Genomic DNA, 20,793 nt, shown 5'->3' on the forward strand with positions numbered 1-20,793 from the left:
AAAGGTCAGGTTGAAACTGCAGCAAGTTTGTACCTTCATTCTTCTTGGCATGCCCAGGCAATTTGTGACAAATCATAGTAAACCACTAAATCTTCCTGTTTATCCTATCCCCCCGAGGCATCTCATGTAGCGCCAGCTCACAGAGCATTCATTCAAAATGGCATGACAAGGAGGAGAATCTGAGGATCACTTTCTTTCCACTAAGGTACTGCAATGAACAGTGCTTGATCCCCACCTCTTGTCAATGTGCTGTACATGCTATGCCTTTTCCAACCAAAAACAGCCCATCACTCCACTTGTCATTACTCTCTGTTGTTGCTCACATTAAGTTCATGTCACTAATGCTCACCTGCAAAGAAGCCACCAGCGGAGCATCCATCTATCTGAATTCCATCATTCTGGCTTGTGCACCTTCTCATTCAGACTCCTCTCTGTCATCAAAAATTGCTTTTAGACCTACCCCTTCTAAGAGTACTTATTCAGTTAATAAACATTATCTCTCTGTGTGAGTCTCAATCCTTCTCTGTCTTTCTCTTTGCAATGCATTTATGTTTTGTCATGCACCTGCAGCCTTGTGGCATTTATGTTGGGTTGAACATGAAACTGAGTGTTTAGGTATTTTTCCTCAAAGGTTTCTCCTGTGGCTTGGATTTTATCTCATTTGTATGTTACTTTGTACAAAACTGACTGCCATATGAATCAAAGTAAATATGTGCATTTCAAGAAATTAAAAAAAGAAATGACATCATGTCAGCAAAACTCTGAAAATTATGATACAAACTGTAGCGTTCAGAACATTGTAGTAATAATGATAATAACAATGAAATAATAGTATGTTAATGTCATTATTGTGCCTCTATCTGCGACTGTGATTATATATTTAAGATATTACATATATTATATATAGGTACGTGTTATTTCAAGCTTCAATTTCATTGTCATTATGCGTATATGCATGGCGCATTATACACAAGATTGTAGAATAAAATTATATGGTCCCTTTATGCTGTTCACAAAAACCAAGAAATATATAAACCCCTTTTTAATGTTACCACATAGTTTTGTCTGTATTGTACAGTAGAGTTCAATCACTAGGATCTTGGAAGCTAAAAAAAAAAAAAGTATGTGATACTTGATGATAGCACAGTGTGTCATTAGCGAACCAAACCCAGACATCCACTTTTAGTCATGCTTTGAAAAAGTTTGGAGAGGGACCATGGGAGGAGAGCTTAGTCATAGCTGTTGTAGCCATACATCTGTGGAAGGTGCTACTCTGAAGAGAATCTTGCGTTATTTATTAATAACTAAATAAATAAATAAGTAAAATGAACACATAGTTGCCCCCCCCCCCCCCCCCCCTCCATAGACTATATAAGATTGTCTTAAAAATATTGAAATAAAATTTAATCATATTAAATATTTTATACAGAGTCAATAGTCCCCCCACCCCCCTAACGCACGTTGCTTCCTAGTCTGCGCAGGCGCAGGAATACCCCACCGTGGTCTATCCGTCGCGTGGGCACTCTCGACTCCTTGCTACAGGGCGGTGCTATGGGCGGTGCTGGTAGTGCGAAGTCAAACAAACTATACGCGAACCGGCTCAAGCTGCCACTCCATTGGCTTGAACAACCGTACCTCACCTACGTCAGCAGCATCCTATTCGTTATACTGACGAGGCAGCAAGTTTAGCTGTCAGAGCACGGCCAAGTGTCATCTTTGTCGTAACTCACTCACATTGCCACACTGACAAACACGTTAGTTTTACTTGTGGCTGCTGGCAGTTGTTATGGACCACATAAAAGATGGGTGGTTTACGGAATTGTGCACGTTATGGCCGGGGCAAGCGATGAGCCTCCAAGTGGAAGAGGTCCTCTACCATAAGAAATCCAAATTTCAAGATGTTATGGTTTTCAAGAGGTGAGTATTTTGGGCAGCATAACTTGGCTAACGTTGCTAGCTCTTAGCGTGTTCTAGCAATGAATGAGCAGCCTGAAGCTCATGAGGTCGTGATAAGTTTCTTCAGGTAGTAGCTACCTGTGAGTTTGCCTCAAGTTTTAGCCAACAAACAGACTAGCTATGTGGCGAATGAGGTGCAGATTGAGTGGTAATATTAGTAAGAGTAACTCTGTGTAATGGTAACCGTCACTGACAGGCTAACAGGAATCGCGGTAGCAGTCTTTGATTTATTATTTGATTTTCTGAATGAGAATCGTCGACTCGGAGTCGGCACTTCATACTCTCATACTTTGCTATGACATCACTTTTCAGTAAAACCTATGGTAATGTCTTGGTGTTGGATGGAGTGATCCAGTGCACAGAGAGGGATGAGTTTGCCTATCAAGAGATGATTGCCAATCTTCCACTGTGCAGCCATCCTTGCCCCAAGAAGGTAGCACTCAGATTTATTATTATTGCGAGATCAATCAAGCTGCCATACAGGCATCCTCAGGAGGAGTCATGTTTCCTGTCATGACAGTTCAACCGCACATTTCCCATTTTACAGGTGCTGGTTATTGGTGGTGGAGATGGTGGTGTGCTAAGAGAAGTGGTGAAGAATCCCCTGGTGGAATCGGTGGTGCTGTGTGAGATAGATGAGGTGGGAGCAACAACACAGACTCTCCAGAGAGCTTTTACTGATCACAGATTTTTCCCCAGCTTAAGGCCTGCTCATATCACTGTCTATGTTGTCTCCTGTGTAGGATGTCATTAATGTATCAAAGAAGTTCCTCCCAGGGATGGCCAAAGGCTTCTTCAGTCCCAAGCTCACCCTCCATGTTGGAGATGGTTTTGAATTCATGAAGCAGAACCAGGATGCCTTCGATGTCATTATAACCGATTCTTCAGACCCAGTTGGTAAGTGCCACTTCATAGGTGTTGCAATATCTTTCTTTGCCAGCTGTTTTAAGAACCAGTCCTATCATGAGTTGTGTTTTTGTTGCAGGGCCTGCGGAGAGTTTGTTCAAGGAGTCGTACTATCAACTGATGAAGGCAGCATTGCGAAACGGTGGAATTCTTTGTTCCCAGGGTAACTTTATATTTCACAACAGTTTTGCGTTAAAAGTTAATTTTAGTAAGGTAAGTGATAATTATGCCGCTAAATTATAAATTACATGTCATTTTCAAATCTACCAAAAGCACTTGTTGTAATTTACGGCTGCTAGAAACTCCTCCTGAGCCTTTAAGTTCCCATTTATATAGTCTGTCTTTCAACCACTTTAAGAGGGAACAATGCCAAAAAAGGCAGACAGGAAATTAACATGCCCTTTCTTCTGCTCCTGCGTCAATTTCACAGGAGAGTGTCAATGGCTCCATTTGGAGCTGATAAAGGAAATGCAGACCTTCTGCAAGACCCTATTCCCTGTGGTGGACTACGCCTACAGCACCATCCCAACTTATCCCAGTGGCCAAATTGGATTCATGCTCTGCAGTAAAAATCCTGTAAGTGAGCTCCTCATTCTCCATTTGCCATTCGCCATATACATGATGCCTATAAATGCCACTGGCTTGATGTAAAACCATTCTGTTGCACGGTAACTCTGTCGGCTGTTTCTCTATCATTGCTAATGTCCATCACGTGACCAAAGTCCACCTCCACTTTTCAATTAGGAAACAAATTTCAAGGAACCAGTGAAAGCTCTGTCGAAAGAAGACATGGAAAGTATGAACCTTAAATATTACAACCCTGAAATTCACAAAGCATCATTCGTCCTCCCTGAGTTTGCAAGAAAGGTATGTTGGTTAAAGACTTTTTCATATTTGACTTGAGCACAATTCAAAACTCTTGACTCATTTGCGATCTTTCACTCACTGTCTTTTTGACCATTGACAGGTACTCAGTGAAGCATGACCTGCAACAACAGACCGCCATGTTCATCCTCTGCCTGGCCCTCAGACCACAGATAAGCAACGTTACTCTACAGCTACACCACCTCCTCAACACATTTCAGCACCACTGAAGCAGCCTCCTGAAGATTTCATGTGTGGTGGCAGTTAACAATCAGTGGGTGGCAACTTGCTGATTTACACAGAGAAAGCGTTAATTTGTGCCCCTCCTTCCAGTCTTACATGCGCGTGGTGTATATTTATTTTTCTCGTGTATTTGATTTTTCATTCTTACTCTGTAATTGTCTCATCAGCATTTTGGTAATGAGCAATTTGACGGGCTGGGGCTGAGTGGTAAGAGGGTTGCCATCAAACCTGACCTCACTCTGAAACGTTGTACTGTTTATGGGAGTCACTGCACCTACATGTTATGCAATATATTACATACCATAAAGAGTATGTACATGTAATGTATTGCTGCATTTTTATTCGTAATGTTTGATATCAGTTTGTGCTCATAGGAAAATACATAGCTGCCATCGGTCATTACTGGATATTCAGAATACCAATGTGTCCTCTACACATTATCCCTATAGTGCCTGAATTTGATTGTTGCAAAAGGAAACTTTTTTTCTGTATCTTTCATAGTTTACCAGGCAGATATTGTCCTAGATGAAAGTTCAAATTTCAAGAGTTGAGACAACTGTCCCTTTAAAATATCACCAACTAAAAATGAGGTAAATCTAACTTCAATGTTATGGTATTAAAATGCAAATGATGAGAAAAAAAATTAAGTATAGTATTTGAGCTTTGCAATGCAAGAAATGTCTTTTAAGATGTGAATTCATTATGCAATTATAACTTGCAGTATTGGGTACTGACCACTGGTAGTTTAGGCTGTACTGTAATAAGCCTACGTTTGAGTCTTACTGCAGGATGCTGTTCATTTTCTCTTTTACAGGAAATCTAATGTCTCAGTGTGGTTGTTTTGTTTGTTGAGCTAACATCAAAATATCTTAAGTTACTACCTATTAGTTTTAAATCCACATTGAATATCTGTCGAGAAATGGTGTCATACCTGAGCAATGAATTTGTGTTTTTATAAGAATTATGAACTGTTATCAACTGATAAAAAATAAAACAGTTACTTGATGTGCGTGTGCAGTGAGGAGTTAACTCGGGCATCTGCGTCCTTACAGCAAGACACAGGACTACATTTTAGTTATTTTTTCCCTGGTCTCAATATTTGATATCTTTTAAACAGTGTTACACGTTTGATAGAGGGGAAGTGATGAAAAAGGTCTCTATCTGTTATGTTGAAACCTATCCTCTAGTTTAGAGCTAATCTTTACCAATTGCAGCATAACTTTCCAGCCAAATGCAGGTTAATATGTGATGTGTTGTTTCAGCTGCTGTTCACTGGAAAGGCATAATCTTTAACAAAGTCTTGCAGGTGCTGTAGTACCAGTGAGATTCAAGTGCAGTTCCAATATTTAGCCACAAGATGGCGCCCTTTATTCTATTTATGTGTAAGCTGGTTTTGCATATTGTACAGGTATAAAGGAATGTATTTAAATGATGCTGTTCAAAAAATGCATATTCAGAGGATACATCTTCTTATTTAAAGTTTTCTTTGAATTTGGATGAAAAGCCCCTTGGCTCCACCAAATTGTTTGCATCAGTTGGTGTTTTGCAGTGTGAAATGTTACTGTTGCCCTCAGTTGCATCAACTCTACTTATTGTTGTGTAAGACCTCAGTCCTTGCTGGTTTTCTAGTAAATGTGACCAACCTGCAACCATGCAATACATTACTGTCATACTGCAGTTATAATGCGTTGCGATGGCTGGACTCATGCGTTAATGTCCATGAGCGTTCACATGCCATAATACAGGAAACAAAAAGGAAGTACCATTATTTTTTATGTGCTTTAACGATATGCTTAAAAATTCTGCTGCGGTAACAGAACTTTGATGACAATACATTACTTCATCTTTTAAATTTTCATGCAAGACAAATTACGTGTTTCCATTGCACTTAGACAGATTTACCCACATTTTCAGATTCACCGGTTTAACAGATAGCACTCAACACGAAATCCTCAGATGATTTTTGAGTCAATATTCCTTTGTGATCTCTGTGAGAGTTGTTGAGGCAGAGCTGGAGGCTGCACTTGAAGTAGATATAGTGAAAAACAGAGACTTCCACGCACATTAGTAACATCTGGGAGCACCTATATACCACTCGTCATGCTGACATTTTTCCACTGTTTGAAGTTTCTTGCAGGCTGAACAGCAGACACCTCTAAGAGGGCCACTTGTAGATTCTTCAAACACTGAATTGCCAATATAGCCATTTCAACAGTCAGCTAATCTTTGGATTCGCTCCGGGCCTTTTTCAGCTCTGCAGTGTATGAAGAAAATACCTCAAAAACTGTTTTTAAAGCACATCAAATCCATTTGAACATATCAGCCAAGGCATACAGGAATATAAGTACTGTATGTTCCCTGCCGGTAGCAATGTCGAAAGACGTCAGAACAGCAAACTACTATATTTGTGCTATTGCATACCCAGGAGGTTATGGTCAGCTTCTCAAATACTTGAAACTGTTTTATCTCATGTTTTATGCTTTTAATCAGCTCTCCATAATGAGTTAGCTGATAGACCAGTATGACTGGACTTTACACTCACAGAAGTCTTGGCTTTTTTTTTTTTTTTTAGCCATAAACTACATTAAGTGATGTTATTTAATCATATACCGAGGTCACAGTCTCTAGAAACATGACACATAAATTAGTCCATATGTAATCTACAACATATGATTTTGAATAACCACCAAATGCAGACAAATGCATTTTGAATCACTTGAGAAGAGCAAAAAGTACTGTATGCTGTTTAATTTGTGTTTTCAGTTAATGTTGCAGTATAGAAATCATATAAACAGTGCCCATCAGGGCAAACTTTCAGAGAATATTGTACATAAGGCTTGGTTAATGCAGTCATTTTGAATGTGGACTGGCGGCTGTAAATGTTTTCTCGGTAGTTGAATCCAAACAGCTTTGTTTATAGTGTGAACTGAACTGAACAGCAGCTACAGTCACAGTTACAGCTACAATAGTCACTGCAATACATCCAACTGGAATATATTGCTCTCTCATGGTCATTGTTTTGCTTTTAATTTTTAAAAAAGCAATGAAAAAACTATCACATTTAATCTACCAAATTGCCTATGTCAATGTAGACCAAAGTTTGCCATCTGCTCCATACATCTGGAACTAAACTGCCTTTTCTTTTTCTTTTCTTTTTTTTTTTCTCTTAACAACTACGTTTACTCTACTAGATTGGTGATGTGCATTTCCTCGACACTTCCCGAAGTCATGGTGAGTGTCAGACCGTTCAATTGTAATCTGCAGGTGTCAGAGAGACACTCACAGAGCAGTGTGACAGAAATCAGATGTTGTTGCTGGGATGTGTAGGCGATCAGCTGTTTGTGATCACTTTGTATTTCTTCTAGATGTTTTTATTGCAGCTACAGGGAAATGTGACCGTTTATATCTTGAGTATTAAGGAGGACATCCTATAGTATCACATGGCTGATGAGTTGTGGTATTGTCCGTCCACCTTCCTGAAGAGGTCTTGTTTGAGACCGTCTATCATAAGTGCCAATGCATTAGTTACATGTTGATGTCAAAACCTGGTTTTAGCCCAGTGACGTTGTCTTCTTGCAGATGCTTCCACAACACAGCCACCTCACAATTTGTCAAAAAGGTTAATTGTTCTATCGTTCCATTTGTTCTGTGCTGACCCCTCTATCTCCCCTCCTCTTCCATGCCCACGACCCCCCACCCCCAAAACGCACGCACACATCCACCCTCCACCCTTCCGTCATACACCCACCACCATCCACGTCAGCGGCACACAGATGGGCGGCGGAGGGGGGGGGGGGTTGGAGAGGCGTATAAAAGAGTGAGGGGACTTTGGAGGTAGAAGCAGAAGAAAGTGGTGGTTTCCAAATCTTGTGACCAGCTGCCACCAACTGCACTGCACTTTCTCCACCACTCTCCTCTGGATCTCTGGCTTGTTTGAACTGCTCGGACTCCTTGCTCTCAAACGCCCACACTCATACACACACACGCACACACACACTCACTCACTCCCTCACGCCCTCACACACTCCTGTCTCTGTGAGCCTCCTGCTCCTGTGACTCTGGTCTGTCACCTGCACTCTTCTCACAGCATGCAGCTCCTGGTGGTGTTAGCAGCTCTCATGGGGGTTCTGTTCAGCGTTAGAGCAGCCGCCGTGCTTCCTGTGGAGGATAGGAGCCCTATCCATGTGAACAGGGTAAGGAGATTATTACTGTTCAAGGGAAAATTTCTCTTAATTTTTTTGTGGGAAAAAATGCTTGAATATTAGAATTCTAAAAAGAATATCTTAACTTACAATCATTTCAATTCACAATTATTTGTGAATTTTTGAATTAAGTAAAAATAAATACCGGGTGATATTTCCAATTTGCATTTGAAGTAATTTTCAGTAGAGACTTAAAACAGTTTTTAATCCTTCCTGTGAACCATCTTAAATGGGAAAAGTGAAAAAAAAGATTTTTGAGCTTCCCAATAAGGCATGTGCAACATATAAACATTTTCATATAACATTTTCCATGATTTAGTGTCCATAATGATTTCCTCTCTTTATGTAATTTTTGATCAGGAGCTGAGCAAAGAGCGCAAGGAGCTGATCCTGAAGCTGGTGTCAGGCTTGTTGGACGGAGCTCTGGACACCAACATGCTGCCGGGTGAAGTGGCACCTGTGGATCTTGAGGAGCCGCTGGAGTCTCGTCTAGAGGAGAGGGCTGTCTACAACAGGCTATCGTTGCCTCAGCGCGACCGCAAAGCCCCCTGTAAAAACTTCTTCTGGAAAACTTTCACCTCCTGCTAACAGTGCCCCAAAAAAATCTCCCCACAGCTCCGCCAGTACACCTTGCCTCCCAGCTCCACATGAACTGTAGTTGACCTCAGCTGTACATATCATCTACACCAGTCAGACATGCAACATCGATGGACTTCACTGAGACAGTGTGTCTGTTTGAATATTAATTACTTATGTATCTATTTATGTATACTATGTATGTATTTATGTATGTAACAGTTTCTTTCAGGGTCAACAATAAAGCATGGATATAATATTTGAGATGGTAATAACAGTTAATTGTTGTTTGCAAATTGTCCAGAAAAGAAGGAGTCATTTTCCACCTGCTTCTACAATATAAAAGCAAAGTCAGATTTCATGCTAAAATTATGGCTGTATTTTTACTATGATTAGAGCACTGACTGCACTAAAATTCAGATTTTAAATTTTATTGTTTGCCTCCATTACACAAATATATTTCTTCATGTACCAAAAAGTAGTGGTAGTAAATGGCACAGAGAGAATGCAGACAGAATTTTTCACCTTGCTTATCATCATTTTTCAGTGCTGCTCTTAAGAGGTAACAGAGCGTAATTCATAATGTGTGTATCTTACAAATTCTGCTTTGTGAAAAAAAAAAAATGCTGAAGAAATATGGTAAAAGAAAATATTCAACATTCCACAAAGAAGAAACAAAAATTGAAGAAAAATTCCACATTTAATAAAAATCATGCAATTACTGAATTAAATCCAAACAATGATGTTGTGCCTCAGTACTTTACAAATATAAATATATATAAAAATATATTTTAACCAAATTTGATGGTGAGAATTTGCAGTGTGAATCACCTGTATATGTTTGATTATTTTCCAGGCAGTGGTCCTTATTAATTCCCAGTCACAGGTATCACAGGTTGTTAAACTTAAGTAAGATAGGAGCATAAATAAATTCAGAGCTTCCCTGTATTTACTCGATGCTTTTCCTTTGACAGAGCTTACAGTACATGTAGCCTGGAAGGTGGAAATCTGTTGTGCAATGAAACAGTGTAACAAACAAACAATAAACCATGTTCAAAATGACAGGTTTAAAGAAAATTGCCAGTCAGAAAAATCTCCTCTGTGCTGATGTTAATCTGACCTCACTGTTTGATATCGAAAAGCACAGACAAGGCTGCTGTTCCATGTTGAGATAATGAAGTGTTCCCTGTGTAACCCTATCAACCCAATTTTCGATTCTTGCAGCAAAGCAAGACCCTGCGTTGGCTACTGGCGGCTCACTTCCCAATCAGTCACACTACAATTACCACGCGGTCTCATAGCCCCTGTGGCATGTACAACCACCGTGATGTGTGTGTTTTATAACCACTTATGGAGGTAGAGCGTGAACTAGGTGCTGCCTACAATCAAATATTGATTTTCAAGCCTGAGCCCACAGCCCCAATTAGTGAACTAATGTATTTCATGTGGTAAATTACATGCAGGGGAAGTATACTGCGGTATGAGGCAGATAAGTCATGCTTTTTAATAGTTGTGATATGATTGGCCAATCATACAATTCAGCAAAAACAAACAAAACCAAGAACAACACTTTGCACTGAATAGCTGAACAGCAAATGACTAACAATCATAAGAACACTTTCGTAGCATTATTTAGGTCCTTGCTGTGATATTAAACATGACAAAACTTTCTGGCACTTCTTTTTTTTATACATAAACGCCTTTGCATTTTGTTGATCAAGACAAGCTGTGTGTGCTGCATGAAAACTGGCAATGCAGAGTTGAACCCATTGCTTAGCAGAGGCTGAAGGCGCTAATCAAATGAAATCTGTGAACTCTCAAATAGCCCACAGTCCAGTCCGTGGGAATCCTACACATCCCACGACAAAGCTTAGAGTAGTTTCAATGCACTCTTTTCAGGTGGGTCACTGCCTCATCATCTCCCTGAACAAAATGAATAGCAGGTAATGAGTCATAAATGTTCTTCTTTCAATTCTATTGCAAAGACATGAGTTAATATAAGTTCACAATAGTGATTCAATTACAGGTGGAACCTTAAAGGGCACAGTGATGACATTTTCCCCCCTTTTATCATCACTGTGAGCACGTTTGAGACAGTTGAAGAGAAAAGCTCCTCAATGATCCATTCTAGTTTTTATTGAAAAAAGACAATTTGAAATCCCCTGAAAACAGCACTTGATGGTGAGTTACAGTTCCACAGATTTCAAAGCAATGTAATTACATGGTTCTCATAACCGCTGGGAACTCTGCACTGTCGCTCCCTTTAACGATACTGAATAAACAAAGGCTCCTATAGGCTTACTTGATTACAGTTCATCACGCAGCATCTTTCACTCGCAAAATAAAAAGAACCATATCAAAATGACACATTTCCCGGTTTACAACTTGTGGGAGAATAACTAGACGGTGCAGTGGCAGAATAAAAGGAACAATCATTTTGAAAAATACAAAGAATGTGAAAAAACAATAAAAAAAAATAAGATTTAAAAAAATGCTAAAAAGTGCTAAAAAACACAGCATTTGATACCAATCAGTATCTCTGGGGCTGAGATAAGAGAAAACAATTTGATGTCAGTAGAGGTGCTGTCCACTCCTGACTTTATGCCCCTGGGCTCAAATGAGCATGCAGAGGAGCAACATCAAAGCTGATGCCTGCAAGCAAAGCATTTTATTGGCTTTCCTTTTGATCTGAAGGAGGAGGGAAGGGAGTGCTCAGGCCTAACCGTGTAATTCAAATTTAAATGTGACTTCATATGTGCCGGTGTTTAAAAATAACAAAGACTTAGGTTTTGTTGGTGCTCCTCATAGGAGGAAAAAAAACAACTTCAAAGTGAACCCACCGTGGTTACATAAATGTAGAGAATAGTTGTAAACTTGGGATGTGACTGTATAGTATGATATCATTAATTAGGCTGGTGGTACATCCTGATGTATGGTTAGTGATTTATGTTTATTTCATGTTAAATAATAAGAGTGGTTTCTGAGGATCAAAATTAGATGGGTAATTAGACTGGTAAATATGCACATCTACAAATACATATTAGCATACTGTATAAAAGGACTGGTGGACATCTAGTAAGGCAAAATATTTTCAAAGCATCTTAGGTCATTAATAAGACAATAGGCAAAGATCCTCATGTGAATGTTTGCTTGGTTAATCAATATTTTCATTAACAACATTGTGTAGTTTGAAAGGGGTCGGTGTTGGGACACAACCACAGATAAATATCATCATAATAAATATCATTACACAGAGCCCTCTGGCCTATTTTAGCTAATTGTTTTGGTTTTCTAGCCCATACATTTATTTTAAGATTTATTCTCACCATTTTGTCAGCCCTGTTTCCAGCAACAGCAGGAAGCTGTTTTCACCAAACAGGCTAATCCTCTGTGTATTATCAGCCCAATGCCAAACAGTAGACAAATACTAGTATAGTTGTCAAGTATACTAGTATACTAGTATTTGTCTACTAGTATACTAGTATTTAGTAACTAGAGCTAGTTACTAAATACTAGTATTTAGTATCTACCTCATGAAGAAAGTATGATTTTTTAGCAAGCTATATTAACAAACATTTCTCTCAGGTGTTAAGGGAAACCAAAACAGAGCTATCACAGGACATTTTTCAGGTGGTCAGTAACTCCAAATCATTGTTGCTCTGTTTGTTCTGGATGTTTAACAGGCAACTGATATTAGCAATAACAATTTTAGAGGATGATAAGATGTCAGGGCTTTTGCCCCTAGTAGACAAAAATTGATTGATAGTGCTAGCAATAGCAAAAATTCATACAAATAAGCACCAACAAACAAAATATAATGGCAGTGGAGGAGAGTAGACAGTCCAAGATGGAGGATGCTATCATTAGCTATTGGCTGTGCTGGACCATTCAGTTTTATGTAACCCAGCTCTATCAGAGTATTAACTGCCTCACAAGAGGGCAATGACTTCAGTATTTTTTTTTTTTTCTTGAACTGAATGGTGTAAAATGGTGAACAAAAGGGGTGAGTGACCAGAACAACAGACAGGAAATAGAAAGAAGGTCCACCTGGGGCTTATACTAGTCCTGTGAGATAACTGCATGACTCCTTCACTAAGACTTTAGAACCAATTATTTAGCAACGATTACACAAATTTAATGTCACTGCACCACTTTGTGGTGCGACCAGAGCTTTGTGTCAAATGTGCATTTTAGAGAAGTTCATAGCAGTGGCCAGCATTAGAGCTCAAATCAGCCACCTCTACCTCCATGGGCAATTTAGAGTCTCCAATTAACCTAAGCTGCATGTTTTTGGACTGTGAGAGGAAGTACCTAGTGTACCTGGAGAGAACCCACACAGGCATAGGGAGAACATGCAAACTCCACACCCGGTTCTTGCTGTGAGGTAACAGTGCTAACCACTGCACCACCGTGCCACCCTTCATATGACTCATTAGTATATTGTGGGGTTATTATTACTGTGTTTTTAACTATTGTTTGTTTTTAACTTATTCTCATATATTCATATATATATATAGTTTAGTTTAAGGGCTGACAGAGACTGGGCAGATGCATTTTATTGCATTTAAATATACATCTGTACTTTTGAAATGTATATGACAATATACCCTTGAACTTGACTGTAACCTAGAATGATATTTGTCAGACTAGAAAGGAGTGAGGAGATTTCATATGTCCATGATGATTTCACTGTCTTGGCTAACACCAAACTAACTATTTTTGAGAGTAAACTTCAACCTTAATTGGCACTACACTCAAAAGGATTTACTGTATCATTCTGTAAATTTACATAAGATGTCACCCACAAACGCATACTATATTTAATAATTTCACCTATATTGTGAGCTGCTTCACTGACACATAATCATCGTGTTTGTCTCTATATTTCACAGATGTGTCAGAACTCATTTTCTTCCTGCACTAGAGAAAATTTAGAAACGGTTAACATCAAACGGTTCCCTAACCTGGCCTTGATCGGTCAAGACAGGCCAAATTAACACCCAGTGCTCGGCTGATGCTTCTGAGGAAAGGTGTTAACAGGCAGGTTCCCCGCTGAAAGAACGGCTGTGTCCTCTCCTGTGTGCTGCAAATGCTATCAACAAAGGCTCATGCTGATAAAAATAATTTACATGAAAAGGACTGGAATGATCTTTTGAAATTAAATGTTTTAGAGATTCAGGCTACTGCAGCTGACGTGTGTTTAATAGAATGTGTCGTGTCCTCAAAGCACGTACTAATTCAGTGTGTTCCGGAATAAATTGGAAATATAAAACAACATAACTACATTAATTTTACATCATTGCTTTAAAAAAAATAAGAATGGGAGAGCACTCCTTATACTTTTCCTGAATTTCTATTTGCTACATTATAAAGTGGATGTACATGTTTTGTTTGAAAAACACAGATGGAAATTATGTGCCATCCGTAGACATGTACTTGTACTTTATTAACCCAGCGACTCTGGACACAGTGCCTGCGGTAGCCTTATTCATCTCTGTCAGCCTGGCTCAATTTGTTTAGTTGTGACATTTTAGATGTAGAGTATCCAGAGCACCGAACAAATGCAGTATGGGTGACTAGCTGAGGCATTTTGAAGTAAAATAAATATATATGTAACCATTTTTAAAAATGTACTAAGGAAAGGACATGCCCAGTAGGAATAATGGACCCATCTCTCTGTGTACGTGACAGGTTTGCATCACTCTGTTGAGAGATCATTAGTGACTTCCTCTATTCAGGTGAAAATATTCAGATTTCGTGTCTTCCTGCTGTTGATGAGTTGCTGCTTCCTGAATTTTTAAATCAAGATTTTAGCTTAAGTAAAGATTTGTAGATGTTGACAGATAATTTTGACAACCAGATGTTGCAGATTAATTAAATTATGCTTTTCAAAGGCATCATTAGGAGCTACATCATCAAGAATGTGGAGTCATTGACTGCTGAATGATGCCCAGCATTTACAGAACAAAGTATTCTGGCGCACACAACACAGAGTGAAGTGTCTCTGATATATTTTTCCCAAAGAGTTCTTCTGTTTGGGAGCACCGATGGGAATGGAGAGATTGTTTTCCCCACCAGGGCCTAATGATGCCTGATGGCTTATTCAGCCTCCCAGTGCCAGCACTAAAAGCTGATCATTATAGGGCCCTCTGCTCTTTCAGTGCTAAAGCCGTGGCTCAGAAAATGAGCTGTCACCAGTGGGAGGAAGGGATGCAGAACGGTGGTCACTATAGTGACCCTGTTCATTCTGGTTGCCATTTCTTTGGGAAGCTGGGCAGATCTGTGGCATGAGAGAAAAACACAGGTTTTCAAGGATTTAGTTAAGAATGACATCTAAGTGCTGTAGGATGCAAACCATAAGTTACATTTACGTAGCAAAAAGAAGCAGTCTTATAAGTTTAATATGAGATGTCTTAAAATGAGGCTTGTTAGTTTGCTCAGATAATGACATCTACCTCGAAATTAGGACCACCAGTAAAAACTGAATAAATAATAAGAAAAACTAAAAAGGTTTTGACCCGATTATATGACTAAAACTCTACAGTGCTAACAACTCTGTGAGGTTGCGTGTAGGTACAGTGGTGCTTTGAGCTAAATGCTAACATCTGCATGCTAACATCCTCAAAATGACACTGTACTGATGTTTAACAGTTATAATACTTACCACATTCGCTATTTTAATTTAATTTTAACATTCGCTAATTAGCTGGGAATCTCATTGGTTTTGTCTGTATGCAGTTATAAGCCAAAGTATAGGACAACTCTCTCGCTAACAATTCTTTAGCCATAAGAGCTGAAGCTTGATGCTGAAGCTGTTAACTCATTAACATACCATACCATATACATATGACCAACATGTGAGCTTGACATCTGAACACTGTCATGCTGTTATCACCCAGAGCTTACTGTGTACTGCCGCACACACTGTCCAATTCTCTGATTTAATACAGTGCCAGAAAAGCAGGATACATTATGTGATAATGCTTTATATCTTCCATATACTATGTAGTTTATGACATCCTTTTAAAGCTTTTTGGCCTAATTCAATCCTTGAGGGCTATAACCATTTTGATGGCAAACCAACCTAAAATTGCTCAGCAGGTTATATTCATATTTTGCAGGTAAGGGAAATGTTACACTTGCTAGACCCACAAAAACAGCGGGATCAGTTTATACCCTTGGCTGGATTGAATTAGAAGGCTATATCTCTGTGGATGATATACTGCCAGACATAAAATATTGCATACAGACTTTTCCTCTAAATATTTCACACAAAAACTATTGACTTTTTGTAAAGTTAGTCAGCAAGGTAGAGAAGTAGCAGCTGCATCGCAGTGCAGATATGGGGCTGTACCTCTAGTGACAATGCAAAACATGTAAAGATTAATTGTTTTGTGCTTCGTTGACAAACTGAATAATTCTCTACACTGACAACTAATCTCATCAGTTCATCTGTCTTGACTCCTTCTATGAGAAGGTGTTGTCCAAGCAAATTATTGTTGTCTGCATGTCTCAAGGTTACACAGAACAACTTTCAAATCCTTCTGTGAGCTGTGAGCTCCAAGGCCAATTTCTACTGGATTCAGAGTGACTGAAATTAGAATATTATATTTATTTGTTTATTTAACCTTAATTTTATCAGGTGGATCCCACTGAGATAGAAATCTCATTTTCAAGAGAGACCCGAGTGTGTGCGTATATTGGCTATTTTCAGCAGCTCTACAACATTAATCGTATGATGAGGGAAGCTGATTGGACGTTGAGAGAAAAAAACAAGTCAAGCACTCAAGTCATATACACTCATATAGCCTCTATCTATAATTTTCAATTGTTGAGTGCTGCTGTATTATAGTCACTAAACTTCTATCAGAGTGAATGTGATCCATCATGATAAAGCAGTGGGAGTTACCGTCACAGTTCATTAGTTTGGATTTTACGCTGAGCGTCAGACTCATGACCAGGAGCCACTCATGTTGATAGTGTCATTAGAAGAATAGGACTGCAGGGAGGGAAGAAAGCACCATATCATGATATTGACTGTCTTGTTTAAGCACTGCAGTGTCCTGTATGATGTGCACAGTATAGGTCTCTAATCACAAGGGACACACTCCTGTGATTAGCTACCCGAGCTCTCCTTGTTTGGCTCAACCTTTGCACCTGTAATAGACTTGTTGCCACAGCACCAGATGAGGATCTCAAGTAATGTTATTTTCTCCCAGCATGTAGTGCTACTTATGACTATTTTCAGGACAATTGGGCCCTTGTGGGATGACAATACACCTGATTGCAGTTGCTCTAACAACACAAAATCCTGTTATGTCAAATGTCCTGGTCTCTGTGCAGAGACACACACACACACGCACACACACAAATACACACAGTGTGAGCCACCGAGATCCTAAATGTCACCACAGCATTATGGGTGACAGTGATGTTTTTCATTTATTAATGGCATGTGAAGTCCCCGCTGCTGCGAGAGAGAGTCGTGCCATTACTCATATTGGAAATCCATGTTTAATGTTCAGGCTGACCGTCATTTTTCTCAAGCCTAACAGACCCGAAAATGTTTAATCAATTATACAAGAAATAGCCCCCCCATTAATATCCCTGCTGGAGTTATTCAGTCATGACCTGTCAGCACTATTATATAATTTCATATCAGTGATATGGGTATGTGGATGTATCTTTGACAATAACAAAAGGCTTGTGGGGTGCTCCTGGTCAGCAGCGGTGAGTGCCTACGACAGTGGTCTGAGAAGGGACAAACCAAGAAACAAGTGACAGGGTGTTATGGGGGATGTGCTGCAGCAAGTCTGATCTGTGGCAGCTCCACTTCACAATTAACAGGACTTAAACAATCTATTGCAAATGTCTGACCCTTCAGTGGTCTTGTAGGGTCCATGCCTCAGTGGACTGGAGCTGTTCTGCAGCACACATAAGACCATCAGCATGTTAAACAGGGGTGATTATAATGTTTTGGCTCATAATTGTATGATGTTATAAGAAAGTTACTGCTGATCATTTGCAGGCTTACCAAGGACTTCAAAGAGGTGAGCAATTTTGTGATTTGAGAGCACTGAGTAATTCTGGATGAGCCAGTGGTTTTATTTATTTATTTATTTATTTTCTTAAGTTAAAAATTCTCTTTTAGTCTTAAATTGTAATTCTGTAGTTTTGTGCCAGAGAGCTGTTTGAAACATAATGAAGGAAAAAGCACGGTGGCAGTGAGGCACCATAATGAAGGAAAGGATTCAGGGGCAGGAGCAGCACCTGTGTGCCATTTCTCATCATTGCTTCTTCGCATCTACGTCACCGACTGCTTTACTGCCTTATGGCTGTCCACTGAATTGCTAAAGCTGGGGCCTGTTTGAATTAGCAAGGAAATGACCGTATTTGTTATCTGTGAAAAAGAGCCATGCCAGGCCAAATTGAAAGAGTAATGGGCCTGACGTCAGGAATGAAATCCAGCACAAAAAGGCTCAACATCAATTCATCAGGAGCCATTCTTGATCAATAGCATCAGGGGATGTTGGGAACAGGGCTGAACAATGAATTATACTTTGAACATGTGGGTTTAGCAATTGGGACACTTTGTAGTAAATGCACCAAGGTAGTTAGTATAATTATCTTTGAGTGAAACAGTACAACGCTCGCTGATATATTTATGTGGATTTTTGAAGATAATTGAGAAATGTTTCAAAAGCTACAGTCTCTCAACCTTAAAATGTATTTTTTTTCCCCTTTATGTATTTATTAACCACATTTACTAAAAGGTGCATTTGTGTAAATATTGTGCAGCATTAACCATCATGCACCATTGTCAATGAACAAATCAAACTATTGATATTGTCTTGTAACCACAACAATAACTATATAGCCAAGAAGTAATCAGCCAAATGGAACTTTTTTTTTTTTAGAACAGTAAAATTTAACTTGTTTTAATTGTCAAACATGGCAGTCAGACTTAAATCACTGATTTGAATGAGCTGGAAACTTTCCTCATCCACAAAATTAATCCTGCATGAGAAGCACTGGTCAGTCTGACCTGTTGTGTACTTTTCTGATACAAGCAGAGCAGCCTCTTAGAAGATATGATATTTGTAAAAGGAAAAATAAGTAAGTAAAATATAGTAAATTAAAGTAAAAATAAAATAAAGTAAAATATAAAAGGCAATTTTTATATTTCTAAGACTGCTGTGTTTCTCAAATTGAAAATCACTTTGTGAGATCATTCTACCTGATTTTTCTTTGTCTTGATCACTTATTACACCCACCAAGATGACAGCACCAACAGCATTTAATCTGTAATTTTCTCTGACGTCACCCCTAGAGAAAGCTCTAGGCAAACGAAAAACAGGCAGAAAATTGAAATGAGTCTTTTGCAAGAAAGCACTATGAGACATTTCCAGGTGTATTTTTGTTTTGTGCCATTTACCATATTCTCTGCACCCACGCACAATGAACGAGAACAATAGTAATGCTAATGGAAACGTTAAACCGAACCTGCTTCTCGCCTCACAGCAAAGAACAATGTTAGTTATATATTGACGGCATTCAATCAATTCTGTTTCCCCAGCTTGTGAACATCTGGCCTCGAGGCTCAAGTCAAGGGAATTGTTTGGGGTTTGAAAATGAGAGTGAGACCCTGGAAAAACCAAAGGCAATGATACATGAAACCTGTTTTCTCAATTCTGTGAAATAAATGTGGATGTTCCTCATAGTCCACATTTTACATTTCTGCACTGAAATGTGTTGATCCAAGTGACTTGAAATCAGACAATGACTAATGAGTAGATGGTTATCTGACTCTTGGAGACATTTTGGCCTGCGCCTGCTTTAAATTGTCTATTATTTGTGGCAGGTAGTGCGCCTAAACTCCATCGTTTTTTTTTTTTTTCATAACTACAGTGGACAAGCAAATTACAGTGGATTAACTCTACATTGTTCCTTGGTGTTCAGCTCAAATGACACATCCCCACTTATTCAAGTCCTTAATTACAGTTTACAGCATGTGGGTGGTTGAGACTGCTGTGATTGCAGCCGGTGGAAAGGACAAATAGGATGAGAGTGAGGATGAAGATGGCAGAGGGATGTCACAGTGAGGGGTAAATATACTCGCAAAGTGTACTCGCATGTCTGGGAGTATAATTTGTTTCCAGCTCAAGATGTTCAAAGAGATACTGAATCAGGGCAAAGCTGTGCTTGTAGCGGGTTACTGCATGACCAGCAGAGAGATCAGAAAATTGTACAAAATGAGAAAGAAAAAAAACAGAAACTTCTCCCCATTTGTCTCCTTTCAGCATCTGATTTAACATTTATTTGAATGCTCTCTCCCTGCATCTCTATCACTGCCTTTTGTTGACCAGCTAGATGCATGTAGTCACTGTCGTTTCAATTGATCTCAAGATTCTTTATTTAATGACTGGCTGACTTCAAGGAAGGAAGCGCTTCATTACAGCATGGTACAGCAAGCAGGTGAAACAATCCTGTGAGGACAGCGTCTGTCTTGCGCACATGGACATTCAGCATTTGATCATGCTCAAATGCCATGTGTATCCTGCACGTTTTGAGTGCATGCTCAGCTCTGCATGTGCTTGGTGAGCAAATTATCTGCGGGTACATGCACAAACATGCCACTGAGTTTAGGCAATATCTTGCATATGTTCTTTGTTTGTGACGCACATGTATAATACTTGTCACAATATTCAACTGCATCCTGAAGCTTTTATAATGAATGTGTTTTGTGCTTTGAGTTGTTTAATTTAAGTCACCTAGAAGCCTCTTAGGTATAAGAGGATGTATCTACATGAAGCTTTTCATATAAATGCAAATGCCAAAGTCCCCGATGTTGCATCATTAAATATTATTTGATCAAGTTAAAACTGGCAAAAAAAAATGCAATTAAGGCTCCTTTAATGCATTCCACTAATACAAAATGACAGAAAGGCAGAAATCTACAAATAGAGAACTTCCCTCTATGCTGGAAATCTACCTATTTACATTTGAATGAATGACACTTGATGATTGACTGATGATTTTTGGAGTC

At 39.2% G+C, this 20,793-nt stretch overlaps 2 protein-coding genes across 2 annotated transcripts; both read left to right on the forward strand.

Annotated features, from left to right (window-relative positions):
* The first annotated feature begins 1,692 nt into the window (after positions 1 to 1,692).
* On the forward strand, positions 1,693 to 4,974 carry srm (spermidine synthase). The gene is made up of 8 exons (XM_018666191.2): positions 1,693 to 1,917; positions 2,269 to 2,389; positions 2,504 to 2,596; positions 2,700 to 2,853; positions 2,942 to 3,025; positions 3,293 to 3,438; positions 3,607 to 3,729; positions 3,830 to 4,974. The coding sequence occupies exons 1-8, from the start codon at positions 1,787 to 1,789 to the stop codon at positions 3,845 to 3,847; spliced, it is 870 nt and encodes a 289-aa protein (XP_018521707.1). The 5' UTR covers positions 1,693 to 1,786; the 3' UTR covers positions 3,848 to 4,974.
* Positions 4,975 to 7,790: 2,816 nt separating this feature from the next.
* On the forward strand, positions 7,791 to 9,011 carry LOC108876370 (somatostatin-1B). Its single transcript, XM_018665831.2, has 2 exons — positions 7,791 to 8,162; positions 8,532 to 9,011. The coding sequence occupies exons 1-2, from the start codon at positions 8,058 to 8,060 to the stop codon at positions 8,757 to 8,759; spliced, it is 333 nt and encodes a 110-aa protein (XP_018521347.1). The 5' UTR covers positions 7,791 to 8,057; the 3' UTR covers positions 8,760 to 9,011.
* The last annotated feature ends 11,782 nt before the right edge of the window (positions 9,012 to 20,793 follow it).

The sequence above is a fragment of the Lates calcarifer genome, linkage group LG6, assembly GCF_001640805.2.
Source record: "Lates calcarifer isolate ASB-BC8 linkage group LG6, TLL_Latcal_v3, whole genome shotgun sequence".
In the NCBI taxonomy this organism is placed as follows: domain Eukaryota; kingdom Metazoa; phylum Chordata; class Actinopteri; family Centropomidae; genus Lates; species Lates calcarifer.